Below are 17,935 nucleotides of genomic sequence, written 5' to 3' on the forward strand. Positions count from 1 at the left end.
AAATGTCCAGCTATAAGGTAAATAAGTACTAGGAATGTGATGTACAACAAAATAAATATAATCAACACTGCTGTATGTTATATATGAAAATTGTTAACAGAGTATACACTAAGAGTTCTCATCACAAGGAAAAAAAATTTTTTTTCTATTTCTTTAATTCTGCATCTATAATGACATGATGGATGTTCACTAAACTTATTCTGGTAATAATTTCAGGATGTATGCAAGTCAAAACATTATGCTGTTTATGTTAAACTTATAAGGTGTTGTATGTCAATAATATCTCAATAAAACTGGAAGAAAAAATATTTAAAAAGAAAGAAAACAAACAAAAGAAAGAAAATCATCTGTTTAAAGAAAAAATAACAACAATATATAGTAGGGTTATAACACGTTATTAAAACTATATGTAGCACTGGAGCTTCTCTGGTGGCTCAGTGGTTGGGAGTCTGCCCGCCGATGCAGGGGACACAGGTTCGTGCCCCAGTCTGAGAGGATCCCACATGCCGCGGAGTGGCTGGGCCCATGAGCCATGGCCGCTGAGCCTGCGCAACCGGAGCCTGTGCTCCGCAACGGGAGGGGCCACAACAGTGAGAGGCCCGCATACCACAAAGAAAAAAAAAAAAAAAAAAAAAAATATATATATATATATATATATATATATGTAGCACTAAAATGTATGATAACAATAACACAAAGGGCAGTGGAAAAAAATGAAAGAATGTTGTTGTACGGTAGTAACAATATAAATGAAATAGTACAATATTTAAAGGTAGGCAAAATTTTCTTGAGATACAAAAAGCATGAACCATAAAAGAAAATAAAATAGACTTCAAAACTGAAAACTTCTGCTTTTTGAAAGACATTGTTAAGGAAAGGGGGGGAATGAACCACACTCCAGGAGAAAATATTTGCAATAAGTATATCTAACAAATGATTTACATGAAGAACATACCAATAACTCTTTTTTAATAATCATTTTTATTGAAGAATTAATTTACAATGTTGTGTTAGTTTCAGGTGTACAGCAAAGTGATTCAGTTATATATATATTTACTATATCATATAGATTTATTTATTTATTTATTTATATAATTCTTTTTCAGATTCTTTTCCATTATAGGTTATTATAAGATATTGAATATAGTTCCCTGTGCTATACAGAAGGTTTTTGTTGCTTATCTATTTTATATATAGTACTGTGTATATGTTAATCCCAAACTCCTAATTTATCTCCCCCCCATTCCCTTTGGAAACCATAAGTTTGTTTTCCATATCTGTAAGTCTATTTCTGTTTTCAAACATACCAATAACTCAGTAATAAGAGAACAAACAAGCCAGTTAAAATAATGACAGAAATGAAGATTTCAATAGACACCTTACAAAAGAATATATATGAATGGCCACTGAGCAAATAAATAGATGCCCAATGTTAGTAGTCATGAGAAAAATGCAAATTAAAACCAAAAATATATACCAATTTGCACCCACTAGACTGGCTAAAATTTAGAAGACTAACAATGTGATGTGTTGACAAGAAAGAAAAGCTACTGGAATTCTCATGCATCACTGATGGGAATGTAAAAATAAAATTGTTTTGGAAAATAGATGGTCACTTTCATATAAAAGTGAACATACATTTACCACATGATCCAGCAATTCCATTTCTAGATACTTACCCAAAAGAAGAAAGACATATATTCACACAAAGTCTTGTACACGAATATTCAAAACAGGTATATTCATAATAGCTCAAGATGAAAAAGCTTCGCATCCCAACAGATGAATGGATAAATAAACTGTGGCATATCGATATAAAAGAATATTCAGCAATAAAATGTAACAAACTACTGGTACCTGCGAAAGCATGAATAAAAATCTCAAAAACATTACAGAGCAAAAGAAGCCAGATAAGTAAACACTGTATGTATTCCACTTGTAAGAAACTCTTATAAAGAAAACCTATCCAGCAAGGATCTCATTCAGATTCGATGGAGAAATTAAAACCTTTACAGACAAGCAAAACCTGAGAGAGTTCAGCACCATCAAACCAGCTTTACAACAAATGTTAAAGGAACTTCTCTAGGCAAGAAACACAAGAGAAGGAAAAGACCTACAAGAACAAACCCAAAACAATTAAGTAAATGGTAATAGGAACATACATATTGATAATTACCTTAAACGTAAATGGATTAAATGCTACCACCAAAAGACACAGACTGGCTGAATGGATACAAAAACAAGACCCGTATATATGCTGTCTACAAGAGACCCACTTCAGACCTAGGGACACACACAGACTGAAAGTGAGGGGATGGAAAAAGATATTCGATGCAAATGGAAATCAGAAGAAAGCTGGAGTAGCAATTCTCCTATCAGACAAAATAGACTTTAAAATAAAGACTATTACAAAAGACAAAGAAGGACACTACATAATGATCAAGGGACAGATCCATCAAGAAAATATAACAATTGTAAATATTTACGCACCCAACATAGGAGTACCTCGATACATTAAGGCAAATACTAACAGCCATAAAAGGGGAAATCTACAGTAATACAATCATAGTACGGGACTTTGGTAACAACCCATTTTCACCAATGGACAGATCATCCAAAATGAAAATAAATAAGGAAACAGAAGCTTTAAATGATACATTAAACAAGGTGGACTTAGTTGATATTTATAGGACTTTCCATCCAAAAACGAAAGAATACACATTTTTCTCAAGTGCTCATGGAACATCTCCAGGATAGATCATATCTTGGGTCACAAATCTAGACTTGGTAAATTTAAGAAAATTGAAATCATATCAAGTATCTTTTCCGACCACAATGCTATGAGACTAGATATCAATTACAGGAAGATCTGTAAAAAATACAAACACATGGAGGCTAAACAATACATGACTTAAAAACGAAGTGATCACTGAAGAAATCAAAGAGGAAATCAAAAAATACCTAGAAACAAATGACAATGGAGACACGATGACCCAAAACCTATGGGATGAAGCAAAAGCAATTCTAAGAGGGAAGTTTATAGGAATACAATCCTACCTTAAGAAACAGGAAACATTTCAAATAAACAACCTAACCTTGCACCTAAAGCAATTACAGAAAGAAAAACAAAAACACCCCAAATTTAGCAGAAGGATAGAAATCATAAACATCAGAGCAGAAATAAATGAAAAAGAAATGAAGGCAATGATAGCAAAGATCAATAAAACTAAAAGCTGGTTCTTTGAGAAGATAAACAAAATTGATAAACCATTAGCCAGACTCATCAAGAAAAAAGAGAGAAGACTCAAATCAATAGAATTATAAATGAAAACGGAGAAGTAACAACTGACACTGCAGAAATACAAAAGATTATGAGTGATTACTACAAGCAACTATATGCCAATAAAATGGACAACCTGGAAGAAATGGACAAATTCTTAGAAATGCACAACCTGCCAAGACTGAACCAGGAAGAAATAGAAAATATGAACAGACCAATCACAAGCACTGAAATTGAAACATGATTAAGAATCTTCCAAAAAACAAAAGTCCAGGACCAGATGGCTTCACAGGTGAATTCTAACATTTAGAGAAGAGCTAACACATATTCTTCTCAAACTCTTCCAAAAGACAGCAGAGGGAGGAACCCTCCCAAACTCATTCTGTAAGGCCACCATCACCTTGATACCAAAACCAGACAAAGACGTCACAAAGAAAGAAAACTACAGGCCAATATCACTGATGAACATAGATGCAAAAATCCTCAACAAAATACTAGCAAACAGAATCCAACAGCACATTAAAAGGATCAAACACCATGATCAAGTGGAGTTTATTCCAGGAATGCAAGGATTCTTCAATATACGCAAATCAATCAATTTGATACACCATATCAACAAACCGAAGGAGAAAAACCATATGCTTATCTCAATAGATGCAGAGAAAGCTTTTGACAAAATGCAACACCCCTTTATGATAAAAACCCTGCAGAAAGTAGGCACAGAGGGAACTTTCCTCAACATAATAAAGGACATATATGACAAACCCACAGCCAACATCGTCCTCAGTGATGAAAAACTGAAACCATTTCCACTAAGATCAGGAACAAGACAAGGTTGCCCACTCTCACCACTCTTATTCAACATAGTTTTGGAAGTTCTAGCCACAGCAATCAGAGAAGAAAAAGAAATAAAAGGAATCCAAATCAGAAAAGAAGAAGTAAAGCTGTCACTGTTTGCAGATGACATGATACTACACATAGAGAATCCTAAAGATGTTACCAGAAAACTACTAGAGCTAATCAATGAATTTGGTAAAGTAGCAGGATACAAAATTAATGCACAGAAATCTCTGGCATTCTTATACGCTAATGATGAAAAATCTGAGAGTGAAATTAAGAAAACACCCCCATTTACCACTGCAACAAAAAGAATTAAATATCTAGGAATAAACCTACCTAGGGAGACAAAAGACCTGTATGCAGAAAATTATAAGACACTAATGAAAGAAATTAAAGATGATACAAATAGATGGAGAGATATACCATGTTCTTGGATGGAAGAATTAACATTGTGAAAATGACTCTACTGCCTAAAGCAATCTACAGAGTCAATGTAATCCCTATCAAACTACCACTGGCATTTTTTACAGAACTAGAACAAAAAATTTCACAATTTGTATGGAAACACAATAGACCTCGAATAGCCAAAGCAATCTTGAGAACGAAAAATGGAGCTGGAGGAAACAGGCTCCCTGACTTCAGACTATAATACAAAGCTACAGTAATCAAGACAGGATGGTACTGGCACAAAAACAGAAATATAGATCAATGGAACAGGATAGAAAGCCCAGAGATAAACCCATGAACATATGGTCACCTTATTTTTGATAAAGGAGGCAACAATATACAGTGGAGAAAAGAAAGCCTCTTCAATAAGTCGTGCTGGGAAAACTGTACAGGTACATGTAAAAGTATGAAATTAGAACACTCCCTAACACCATACACAAAAATAAACTCAAAATGGGTTAAAGACCTACATGTAATGCCAGACACTATCAAACTCTTAGAGGAAAACATAGGCAGAACACTCTATGACATAATTCACAGCAAGATCCTTTTTGACCCACCTCCTAGAGAAATGGAAATAAAAACAAAAATAAACAAATGGGACCTAATGAAACTTAAAAGCTTTTGCACATAAAAGGATACCATAAACAAGACCAAAAGACATCCCTCGGAATGGGAGAAAATATTTGCAAATGAAGCAACTGACAAAGGGTTAATCTCCAAAATTTACAAGCAGCTCATGCAGCTCAATAACAAAAAAACAAAGAACCCAATACAAAAATGGACAGAAGACCTAAACAGACATTTCTCCAAAGAAGATATACAGATTGCCAACAAACACATGAAAGAATGCTCAACATCATTAATCATTAGAGAAATGCAAATCAAAACTACAATGAGGTATCACCTCACACCAGTCAGAATGGTCATCATCAAAAACTCTACAAACAATAAATGCTGGAGAGGGTGTGGAGAAAAGGGAACCCTCCTACACTGGTGGTGGGAATGTAAATTGATACAGCCACTGTGGAGAACAGTATGGAGGTTCCTTAAGAAAGTAAAAATAGACCTACCTCACGATTCAACAATTCCACTCCTGGGCATATATCCAGAACAAAACATAGATCAAAAGGATACATGCACCCCAATGTTCACTGCAGCGCTGTTTACAATAGCCAAAACATGGAAGCAACATACATGTCCACCAACAGATGAATGGATAAAGAACTGGTACATATGTACAAAAGAATATTACTCAGCCATCAAAATAAATGAAATAATGTCATTTGCAGCAACATGGATGGACCTGGAGATTATCAGACTAAGTGAAGTAAGTCAGAGAAAGACATAATAACATATGATATCGCTTATATGTGGAATCTAAAAAAAATTGATACAAATGAACTTATTACAAAACAGAAACAGACTCACAGACTTAGAGAATGAACTTATGGTTACCAGAGGGGAAGGTTGGGAGGGAGGGACAGATAGGGAGTTGGGGATTGACATGTACACACTGCTATATTTAAAATAGATAACCAACAAGGATCTACTGTACAGCACAGGGAACTCTGCTCAGTTCTCTGTAATAACCTAAATGGGAAAAAGAATAGATACATGTATAACTAAATCACTTTGCTGTTCACCGGAAACTAACACAACATTGTTAATCAACTATACTCCAATAAAAAATTAAAATTTTTTAAAAATTGGAATTCATTTTTTTAAGTTCCAAGTTCTTTTGTTTCTAAATTCTACCATAAAACATTATGAAAATGGAAAATGAGAAGAAAATCTAAGAAGTGGTTTTTAATCCTGTCTTGAGAATTTGTCTTTTACCAGTCACATAATGGCATTAAGTGGCTATAATGAGAATCTACTCAATTAGTCTTCATGCATCTTGAATAACAGCAAGTAGTCATCATTAGGCATGATATTCACAAGCACATATGCCCCCAATTCTCCTTGGTGGAAAACAAAATACCAAGAAGACCCAGTGGTCTCAAAACATAGTACTAGGTCTAATCCCTTCATCTGTTCTCAATATTGGTCTCTCTGAGAACAAACTCACTCTTATGTACATGATTTATAATTGTTCCATTTTGCTTCTTATTATGAGAAATGCTATGAAATCTTAAAATTGAAGTATTGTGCTAAGAGATCAGGTACATTATTCACATATTGCTGATACTTTATCTTGTTAGGATACTATGGCTGCATCCCTACTTTCCAACAAGAAAATAAGATAGTAGAAAGGGAAGAGACTGGGAAGGAGGAATGGGAAGGCGAAGACTGCTAAGCCCACAACACTCAAAACCAAGAGGATGCTAATTCCTACAAATTTACATAACAGAGTATGATACCCACACAGTGATTTGGTCACTAAAGCAAACTTCTGGACCAGAAAACAATAATACTTATTGAACAATCACAACATCAACAGAAAACTCTGATTTCCAAGAAGAAAGGAACAATATCAGAAAAACCTATACCAATAATATTGATTTCTTTTTCCTTTTTACCATGTTTCTTTGACAGTGTAAATTCTGAAATATAAATCTATGTAAGAAGTAGCAACAAGTTTTAGAAAACAGTAGTTACTATATTTTACATGTCACAGATAATAGTCCTACAAAAACCTATTCCTTCTATAAAAAGAAATAAGATTTCTATATGAAAATATCTCTCTCACACTTGACTATTCATGAAGTCATATCCAGAGTAGTAGATTACTCATGAAGAGTAAACGTCAAATTTACATTCTTCTCTACCAATAAAGTCATACTTTTTTGTACAGAAATGACATAGAACATATTATTCCTCCCTAAGAAATAAAAACTATTGGTCCTTGTTTAGGTTTCATAACAGAGCTTAACTATTTTCTTTTCCTCCTTTATAGAGCAGGACTCCAACTAAGCAAGCATCCCATCTGTTTTTATTTCAAAAGAGCTATGGAAGTTGGGCTAATGGAAGTCTCAAGATAGTGAAAAATGAAATGATTCCATATCAGTAGTGAAGATATACGCTCATTATATTCCAACTTACCTAATACACTGACAAAGGCATCAAAAAGGTGAAACGTAAGCAAAGGCTCTTTCAAGTGACCATAGTAATCAGCTATAGTTTTAAAGACATCTTTTTCAAATCCTAAATACATAGGCTGCTTCAAATCTGAACAATTAGGCCCTGTTAAAAAAGGGAAAGAGAAAGAAAGAGAAACATTAATGGGGCAATCATCTCTAAGTATTAGTCTCTGTGCACAGGTGTGGTGTGTACAGATACTTAAGATCAGAAAAGTTTTCAAGGAGAAAACTGATACGATACATTTTGCTTATACAAATATACTTTATGTCTAAATTGAAATCTATTATAAAACAATGAGGAAAATCACTGGCTTATTTCCATTTTCAAAGAAACCAACTCTTTTATGACCTTCTGAAAGGCATTTTTATTAAATGTAAATAGTGATAATTCTCTTCGAAATAGTCAATATTTCTCCTAGTCTTTTTTCGCCACACGGAATATGGGATCTTAGTTCCCCGACCAGGGATGGAACCCATGCTCCCTGCAGTGAAAGCATGCAGTCCTAACCGCTGTACCACCAGGGAAGTCCAGATATTTTCCTAGTCTTGACACAGTTAACCAACACAGTAATTACCTCATATATGTAATAGATAAGCTATAATGCAATTTTTTGATCTTTTCATTATTTCATCATTGCTATATTATAAAATTCAAGATTCAGAGTTGAATGAAATAATTTCTGCCTCTAAACTATTTTAGACTAATAAGAATGTATACTTTTTCCTGAAGATATTCTGAAAAGGAGATTTTACATTGTGGCTTAAATTCATTCTGATTATAAAACTCTCCATTTGATCACCAACCATCAAAAGACAGTTTATAAAAAATTTTTAAGCTGCTCAAACAAAGACTATGGGAGACTGGATAAAATGACCTCTAAATTCCTATTGAATTCTTTGATCTAAGAGGCTAGGTTTTATTTACCCAACAATGCTTTTGAGTGATTAGTGGCATTGAATGAATTTTTATTAAACAAAATTATAATAGAAAATAACACCAAAGCAGAAAAAAACTGATGTTTCTGCTAAAAACAAGTTTAAAAATAAAAAAGATAGTTTATCAAGCAGAGTCATATTGCAAAGTAACTCTAAGAAACGTGGAACAACCTAGGAACCAAGAAGCCTGGAACAAGTGAGGCAGAGATCCCCTTGTATCAGGGACCAAAGAGAAACAAGAAACTCTTAGCTCTCTATAGAGCTGGCAGCAAATGCCCCCAACAATCCATACACAGATGGCAAGATTTACATCGCCAAGTGGAGAGAAGAACTGGATCTGCCCATGCCTGAGGGAAATGGTAAGTGGTCCATGAGGAGCTGCTTGGCCAGCCTTGTCTATTTCCATCACAGTGTGGAAGAAAGGGACGCAAATGGATTGGCCATTTCTGGGCCAGCAGAACACAAGACTAACAACTGTGCCGGAACAGATCTCTACTCTCAGGACAGCCGGAGAAGCCAGTAAAAATTGAAAGGAAATTCTTCCTACAGAATCACTGTAACTAAAGAGAAAGTATCAAACAAAAAAAGAACAGTTAAGTATTGTGGGTCTTCACATTTCAAGGCCATTGGGACATTGTGGAAACAGCTTTTCGTTGGTCTCCTTTAAAATTCTCTTACCTTTTAATGTTCTAAAATTGACTAAAATAATGAAAATTATTAAATATCTATATGTGTGGTACCTCGTTAATCTAGCAGCAAACATAGCCATTTTTACTTGCTTCCTCCTCTATAATATCCCAAGCTTAGTCAGTTGAAATAGTGGGATATGTCTCAGCAAGCAATACACATTGCCTTGAATTACTCCCTCCCAGAATAATATGCAGTTCATTCTAAGCAGTTGTACCCCTTTGTGAACACTTCATCATTCTTGGTAAAAATATGCAAAAACAAGCCCAAAAAAGGTTTCCCTAAAAATGCCAGTGCATGGCAAGCCCCATGAGAGGAGGCCATAGTTCTAAGATCTTTTGTTTCTCTATCATGTTGTATTTCAGAATATTTTTTTAATCTAGTTTTTATAAATGTTATTCCTGAAAGACTTTGGAAAAGAACTGTTTACATCCACTTTTTATTGGATTCTTGCAATCTACGTGCACAAGGAAGAAAAACAGTTAACCTGGTTTTGTACTTATTTAGCATCAGTCCCTCATTCTGTGGCCCACCATGAGGCTGGCCAAAAATGAAAGCACCCAGGACAATGGTCTGCAATAAATGCAGATGGGCCCAAAGGGAAGAGATGAGCAGTAAAACTACAGAAAAAGAGGCACAGGGCCTTCAAAATCTCATATAACCAGCCTATCCTTTCTGTTCCCTATTAGAGGACTATAATAGGAACCTAGACTCATTAAGGATAAGAAGGATAAGGAACAGACCATGACTTTGATAAGACTCAAAGTAGATTTGGGGAGGCCAATGAGAATTTGGAAAAACTAATAATTTTATAAAACTATTCAAAAGGTTGACCTCGCCCTTTGGCCACCTTTTTTTCTTTAACATGTAAACAAGCACGTTTTGATTGTGCCAGCCATCTGTAAAGCACTGCACTTGGTACATGTGAGAGGTATCCCTGTTCCCAAGAGTTTCCACCTAACATAATATTAATGTGGAGAACATTACTTAGTCGATCCTCACATCTTTCCTCTCCACTGATAATTCCAGTTACTCTAACCTTTCTGCAGAAGTTTTGTGGCATTATGTATAAATATCTTGCTTGAGGGAAAATTATACTCTTCATTACATTTTGATCACCATTGAGAATTCAACATCATAACCACACATTAATATACACTTTACAACGTATTATAGCCTAGACTTGTTATACTGGCTTCCTCTGTTCATTCCCAGTCGATCAATTTCCAAAATCCTTGGTTTTCCAAAAATTCATAAATGGGTCATTTAACCCATTTATACCTTCTATTTCGTCATTCTGGCCAAAGATATAATTTAGATTAATTTACCTCAAATGACTGAGCAAGAATAAAAAGCACTCCCCCAAACTAAAAACCAAAGGACTCTACATCTCAGAGGGTTCCAAAACATGAACCAAAAACCTATGAAAATCTTAATAGTTAAACACAGAGAACTTTGGGCTTCTCACAAACTAACATTGCTATTTATATTTAGGATGTAGTATATAATCATTTTCTATATATTACCACTGAGATCACCCACAGTGAGCTGAACAGTTATTTTAGTTTCATTCTATAATCAAACAAAACTAACTTCAGCGGAATTAATAATTCAGAGGCTACTAATTCAAGAATTTATACACGCATCTCTGTACATGCTAGTCTTACCCAAAAGGGAAGAAAGAGACCACCTCTCTGAGGTGATCTTTGAGATTCAGAAGACCCTATAGAACAAATATCACCATTATCAGTCAGCTAAAATAACCAGAATTTTTCTCATTAAAATCACTTGTTTGGGTTAAGCCATTAACCATTAGAATCCCTTCTTTGGGTTAAGCCTTCTGAAAATCCCAGAAAAATAGTAGTGTTAATGAGATACCATAATAACATTTCTTCACAGTGCCTGTGATATCCAGTGAAGGAGATTTCATATGCCTATGAAAAACTTCAGAGGGACCGCCGTGGTCCAGACCCCTCATTTTACAGCCAAATTGCTGAAATGGCCTTTTCTGTTTCTCTGCATGCATGTTCTTCTCCTTCCAAACCATGCTGCATACCAGTTAGATTAGTTTTCTAAAACATTTCTCTCCAACTTAAACCACTGCCCTATAAAAAGCCAATGGGAAACAGGATCTGCTGAGTAAACTGATGAGGTAAATATAAGGCATACTTAGGAATACATGTTTTGGAATAAAAATTTAGGTTTTAGGAATAAAAACCTATAAACTGTTAACAGGCGTTTATCTATTACAATATTGCATTCAATATTACTAATTATTCTTTCCTGTGATGAAGCATTCAGAAGCAGCAGTATGGACCTTATCTTTAGTGTGATTATATCCACAAGCAAATGGAAGCACAAAACCCCTTTAAAAATACTCTGTAACTCAGCCCTTTCACTAAGTCACAAATTTATCATTAAAAGCACAGTAATCCCCAAACAATTAACTGCCAGTCTCAAAGGTCTCAAATCAATGTTCAGGGCATTGAGCAAAAAAATTTTCAAATTTAGGGCACGAATTTCTGTTAATTTCATAAAAATGGCAGGTACTTAGTACTTACAATTTGCCAAACACTTCATAGCTGACAGTACCCAGTGAGGAAGTTCTTCTGCAGAAAAAGGAAAATAAAAAGATGTTTTATTCCATTACATATAACTCAAGGGATTATATACACACTTGGTATCATAAGAATGATACTTGCCCAAGTAATATGAAACATACCTGCTAATCACAAATCACCTGCTTATGTATCAGAACATTTAAAAGATAATTTTTCCTTAGCAGCGATGTTACAGCACGTGATTATATAAACCATAACTATAAATTTATCTAAAGACAAGATGCACTTGTATAAGTTTTAGGGAAAAGAAGAAATTTGATAGTTTGTTCCAAAGAAACACACTAACAAACAAATCAATAATCCTAAGAATTTTAGAAAGAGAAGAAAAAAACATAAAAAGCAAAAGTATGAGTCATCAAATGCATTTATGAAACCAGTTCACCAGATAACTTAAAAAAAACAAGTTAAACTCTGTATGTCCGATGTCCAATATAAGTATCATTTTACATGTTTCAATTTTCAAAATGTTTTAAGGTAAGAAAGTTCCACTGACATATCAATATAGGTTATTAGGACAGCCTTAAAATAATAATCACTAGCATTGCTACAAAAAAACCCAGCTGAGCCATTTGGTACAGGGTCTCTTCCCCTGGCCCTGCCACAGACATCTGATGAGCGAGGCCATCACTCATGCTTCCACTTCTCACCTTCTCCACTGTCTGTGAAACTGCAAAGACACTGGTTGGTTGACTTGTATTAGAGCTAATGAACCTGAGGCTTGTAAAGTGCTCTCTTCTTTCTGAAGAATGTACTTAATAAAATAAAAGACAACTGATCAGGGCTTCCCTGGTGGTGCAGTGGTTAAGAATCTGCCTGCCAATGCAGGGGACACAGGTTTAAGCCCTGGTCGGGGAAGATCCCACATGCCGCAGAGCAACTAAGCCTGTGCTTCACAACTACTGAGCCTGCGCTCTAGAGCTCGTGAGCCACAACTACTGAGTCCACGTGCCACAACTACTGAAGCCTGCACACCTAGAGCCCATGCTCTGCAACAAGAGAAGCCACTGCAATGAGAAGCATGCACACCGCAATGAAGAGTAGGCCCCGCTCACCACAACTAGAGAAAGCCGGCGTGCAGCAACGAAGACCCAACACAGCCAAAAGTTAAAAATTAATTAAATAAATAATTTTTTTTTTTAAAAAGACAACTGATCATCCAACTGGTAGCTGAAAGTATTCCTGTTTGCCGTACTCAGAGAATGTGGAAGGATTTTAGATGTACTTCAAAGGCAACAATACCCCCCTCATTCTATGTAATTTAATTTTATATGTTGATATTAACCTGACAACTCATGAAGTCACAAATCTGTTTATTTCTGTTTCCTAATGTTCTTCATTCCTGATAGAGGGGCTTTAAAGGGGAAGTGTTTCAGGTTTCAAAGACACATTCTGCTCATGTCAGGAAACATGGCCTAGAAAAACCTCTTCCTCTCTCACTGCTCAGGCTCCTTCTAGGCCAGGTTTGTTTGCTGCCCAGGAGCCTCCAGCCCTACATTTAATAATAATTTACAAAAGTACTATACCATCTTCCCACATCGAAATGTCATTCTAGCTCCAGCTAATTCCTAGGATCAAGTGTTTGAAGTAAAAGAAGAGTCCATCCAATTCTGGTCTATCCTTTATCCAGGGGAAGTTTTTAAATCAGTTTGGGGATTCTGGCTCACTACAGTTACTAGGACCTTATTTTTCCTAATAAAAACCAGGATAGGTGGCTGCTAAATGTCTTTTTTCCCAATTTTTTTTAAACTGGTTTGGAGGAAAAAGTATTAAAAAATTAAATCACCTTCAACATCTGGAAAGCTACCTTTATTAAAAAGGAAACAAAAATGATATAAACCAAGACTATCCCAGAAAATCTGACACAGAGACACCATAACGAAAAGGTCAGTGAGAGCTCTAAAAAAATCAGTCAGACCCTAGAACTCACGTAAAAACTGACTCAAGCTTTCTGTTAGGCATTAAACTTACTCACTTCTCAGGGATTTTCTGGGGATGATAAAGAACCACTTAATGCCCTGTGTGGCTAACACTGAACTAGCATCTGGATGGATCTTGCTGAGGCTTTCACTCCGGGGTATTCATCTTTCTATGACATTTCCTGACTCCAAACAATTAGTTTAAAGGTCTTTGGAAGTGAGCTAAGGCTATATGTAATGAGGGGGTAAACATATGTAAGGTTTAGGAAAGGGTCAAATAGAAGCTGATGGACCTGTACAGCCAATGTACTGGGTCAACCGGGAACAAAATGGCTTTTATGCACTTACTTGACTTGTCATCAAGGATAACAACTCCCTGCTTGCTCACACTATATACATTATGGATGATGAACTTGGAGTTGACAAGTGTAACGTCTAAAACTTCTTCTAAGGAATCCAGGCCAAGGATTTTCTGTAAACTAAAAAAGATAAATAATGATTAAATTAATTAGTTACTTCTTAAAAGACATTACCTGCCCAAGAACTGGCACTGTAAAAGATCAATCTTTAGAATGTGCTGTTTTCGTACATTTCACACAATCTTTGTGGGGCAAAAAGGCTAGACATTGCATATATAAAACAAACTTAAAAGAGATCATTTTGTTATTAACATAGTACTTCACTAATTTAAAAACACAACACACTGAACGTCAAGAAAATTACTTTCTAAGTAAAATATTATAGTAACAAAAACTAGCTTACCCAATGATGAGAAACTGCTGTGAGTACATCTTTATACGAATTAAAAAAAAAAAACTTGCTATGACACTGTTAACTTTAATTACCTATTGTACATCAAATATCTAGGAGACCAAATTTTCCATTACATGTTTCATTAAGCTTAAGATTTCAGTGTAACTAGAAAGTTTAGACTTTTACATCACTAAATATTAGAGAAATACAAATCAAAACTATGAGTTACCACCTCACACCGGTCAGAATGTCTATCATCAAAAAGTCTGCAAATAATAAATGCTGGAGAGGGTGTGGAGAAAAGGGAGCCCTCCTACACGGTTAGTGGGAATATAAATTGGTGCAGCCACTATGGAAAACAGTCTGGAAGTTCCTTAAAAAAATAGAAATAGAGCTACCATATGATCCAGCAATCCTACTCCTGGGCATATATCCGGAAAAGATGAAAACTCTAATTCAAAAAGATATATGCACCCCAAGGTTCACTGCAGCACTATTTACAATAGCCCAGACATGCAAGCAACCTAAGTGTCCATCGACAGATGAATGGATAAAGATATGGTACATATACACAATGGAATATTACTCAGCCATAAGAAAGAATGAAATATTGCCATCTGCAGCAACATGGATGGACCTAGAGTTTATCATACTAAGTGAAGTGAGTGAGACAGAAAAAGACAAATATTATATGATATCACTTATATGTGGAATCTAAAAAAATAATAGAAATCAACTTATTTACAGAACAGAAATAGACTCACAGACATAGAAACAAATTTATGGTTACCAAAGGGTAAAGGGGAGGGGGAGGGATAAATTAGGAGTATGAGATTAACAGATACACACCACTATATATAAAATAGATAACCAGCAAGGATTTACTGTACAGCACATGGAACTATATTCAATATCTTGTAATAACCTATAATGGAAAAGAATCTGAAGCTGTACACCTGAAACTAACACAATATTGTAAATCAACTATAGTTAAATTTAAAAAAACAAAAATAAAAATAATTAACCATCAGGTAATTTTGGACCAGTGGCAAAAAAAAAAAAGAACTTTTAAAGTTCTATTCTTAACTAGTATATAAATGACAATAGAAAATTCCCAGAATTCAGTTAAATTATGTTTGCTAAGCAGGATAGCTGCAAATAATGCAATCAAATTTGAGTTTTATACAGTTTCAGAAAATTAAATATGCAGAGAGTAGTAGAGAAGCAAAACAGAAAAAAAAAAAAAGAAAAATACTTAAAGTTCTCATTAATACCAAATGCACGTACTATGATAATGTCATAGTCTTCCATATCTCTTCTACATTGGCCTCTGTCAGCTGTCTGCGGTAGACAAGTCGGCAAGCCGGCACCTCTCCAATAGCAATGCTGTGACGCTTGTACCACATCTCAGAATTCTAATTGGGGTGGGGGAGGAGAGTAAGACAGAAAGAGAGAGAATAAGTATTTCAATAGACAGAGGTATGATTTTATGAGAAATTTATTTGATTTGGTTATTTTAAACTTGTTTTAAAATAATAATTTGAAACATTAACTTTATTTGCATGGACTGCAGAGTAATAAAGTATGACTCAAAGATCAGGTCATATCATAAATGAATATTCAAGAATTGTAAAAGAACTATGGCAATAAGCATGACATTAGCCATTTTTCCCTGTGGAAGTTCCAACTAATCAGTGAAGTAGCAGTAAAATAAAATTTCATTAATTCAAATTAATTAATATTGAGGAATATCTATCCAAATTCACACACTGCCCAAATTAAGTGATTGTTTAAAATAACATTAAAGTCTATTACTTTCAAGAATTCTCTGTTTTTTATAAGGAAAGATCAAATAAGTACAATGTTAGATAGAAGGCCCCAGATCTTAGGCATCTGAAGAAGGCAGGAAATAAAGGGCTCCACAAGGACAGCTGGAGATGGCCAGGAAGAAAAACTAAAGCCCAGAGAGGTTAAGTAATTTGCTCAAAGTCACACAGTTTTAGCGCTTCAACATTCTTAGCACTTCCCTTCTCACATTTAGGCTACTAGACAGAAATCTTAAAACTTCCTTTTGGTAATCACAGGGAGGAAGTATTAACTTTTAAAGGCAAAACATATAAGAAATCACCTACAAAGGGTTTTTATAATAGTTTTTTGCAGAAGTGTCATAAAAAAATCTTATTAATTGGAAAAAATGAACTGGAAAGTTGTTTTTTCATGTGGTTTTGGTTTCGTTTTTGGAGAATTACTGAACTACAAAAGAAACTTGAAGGTCACATGGATTTGTGACTTTTTTTTTTTAAGTATCCAAATTTGGTGTTCTCTTTTACAGGCAGGAATATCAGTTGTTGCATTTGCCTAGCAAATTCACTTCTAAAAGTTATCTTAAAGAAATAACTAGAAAATGGCGGACCTGGCGAACGAAGTCCTCTGCAGAGCAAAAAGACTTGTCAGATTCGGGAAAGGAGCCTCGCGGGGAGGTTGAGACCCCCCCCCCACCATGGCACGGGTCACCCCGAGTCAGCTGATGAGCATGCCCTAGAGCTTCCTGCCCCCGCTAGTGCTTCAGCCAGCGCTCCTGAAGCCCAGCTTCTTCCTTTTCCACGAGAACTGGCAGGGGAAAAGGTATCTACCGCAGATTGCTTTGCAAGACCGGTTGTGTTTGGACTGTGGTTGGGCTGTGAACTGCTTGTCTTCAATCAAAGCAGGAAGAAGAAGAGACTCTTCCTTTGAATCCAGAGGGAATCCCTTGAGCCCTTTATCTTTGTATTCAGAAGGCTTTTGAAGATTATAGGTGGAGAAGATTGTGAGCTCTCCAGAACAAGAAAAAAAAAAAAAAGAAAGAAAGAACTATTTATCTGTAAAGATACTGTTCATTGCATTGTTTACACGCATACTGAAAAAGCTGAAAACGTGGTACATATCTAACAGTAAAGAACTGGATAAATAAACCATAATCCTTTATAGACATGATGAAGATATTAAAAATGATGTTGAATGTTGAATAACATGAAGAAATGGACACAATACACTGTTCTAAGTGAAGAATATAGACTACCAAAACAAAACGGCACGATCTCATTTTGTTGTTAAAAACATACGTGAAAAAAATAAAACACAACAAAAATGTTAATTTTAATTCTCTCTGGATGATATTATGAGTAACTGTTTTTTCTTTTGTCTCTACCTATGAACAATTCTGTTAATAACAGCAATAGCAGTTAACAGTTTCTGAAAACCTGTGTGTCAGGCACCTTCTAAACACTTTATAGATAGGAAGTCACTTGACTCTCATTATGACCTTACCCCAGGGGAGTGTTTTCATTCCACTTTCACCAAAAAGAAAACTTAGACACAGACACGTGAATAAAA

The 17,935-nt window shown here is 35.2% G+C and overlaps 1 protein-coding gene across 1 annotated transcript in view; it reads right to left on the bottom strand.

Moving 5' to 3' along the window:
• DEPDC1B (DEP domain containing 1B) overlaps positions 1–17,935 on the bottom strand; it is an 80,735-nt gene that overhangs the window by 27,524 nt on the left and 35,276 nt on the right. Inside the window, exons 4-7 of the mRNA XM_059060972.2 lie at positions 15,851–15,978; positions 14,159–14,289; positions 11,835–11,882; positions 7,613–7,753 (exon numbers count right to left, since the gene is read on the bottom strand). Coding sequence (XP_058916955.1) covers positions 7,613–7,753; positions 11,835–11,882; positions 14,159–14,289; positions 15,851–15,978 — 448 coding nt within the window. The remainder of the gene's footprint in view (positions 1–7,612; positions 7,754–11,834; positions 11,883–14,158; positions 14,290–15,850; positions 15,979–17,935) is intronic.

Source organism: Kogia breviceps, chromosome 4 (assembly GCF_026419965.1).
Source record: "Kogia breviceps isolate mKogBre1 chromosome 4, mKogBre1 haplotype 1, whole genome shotgun sequence".
Lineage (NCBI taxonomy): Eukaryota > Metazoa > Chordata > Mammalia > Artiodactyla > Physeteridae > Kogia > Kogia breviceps.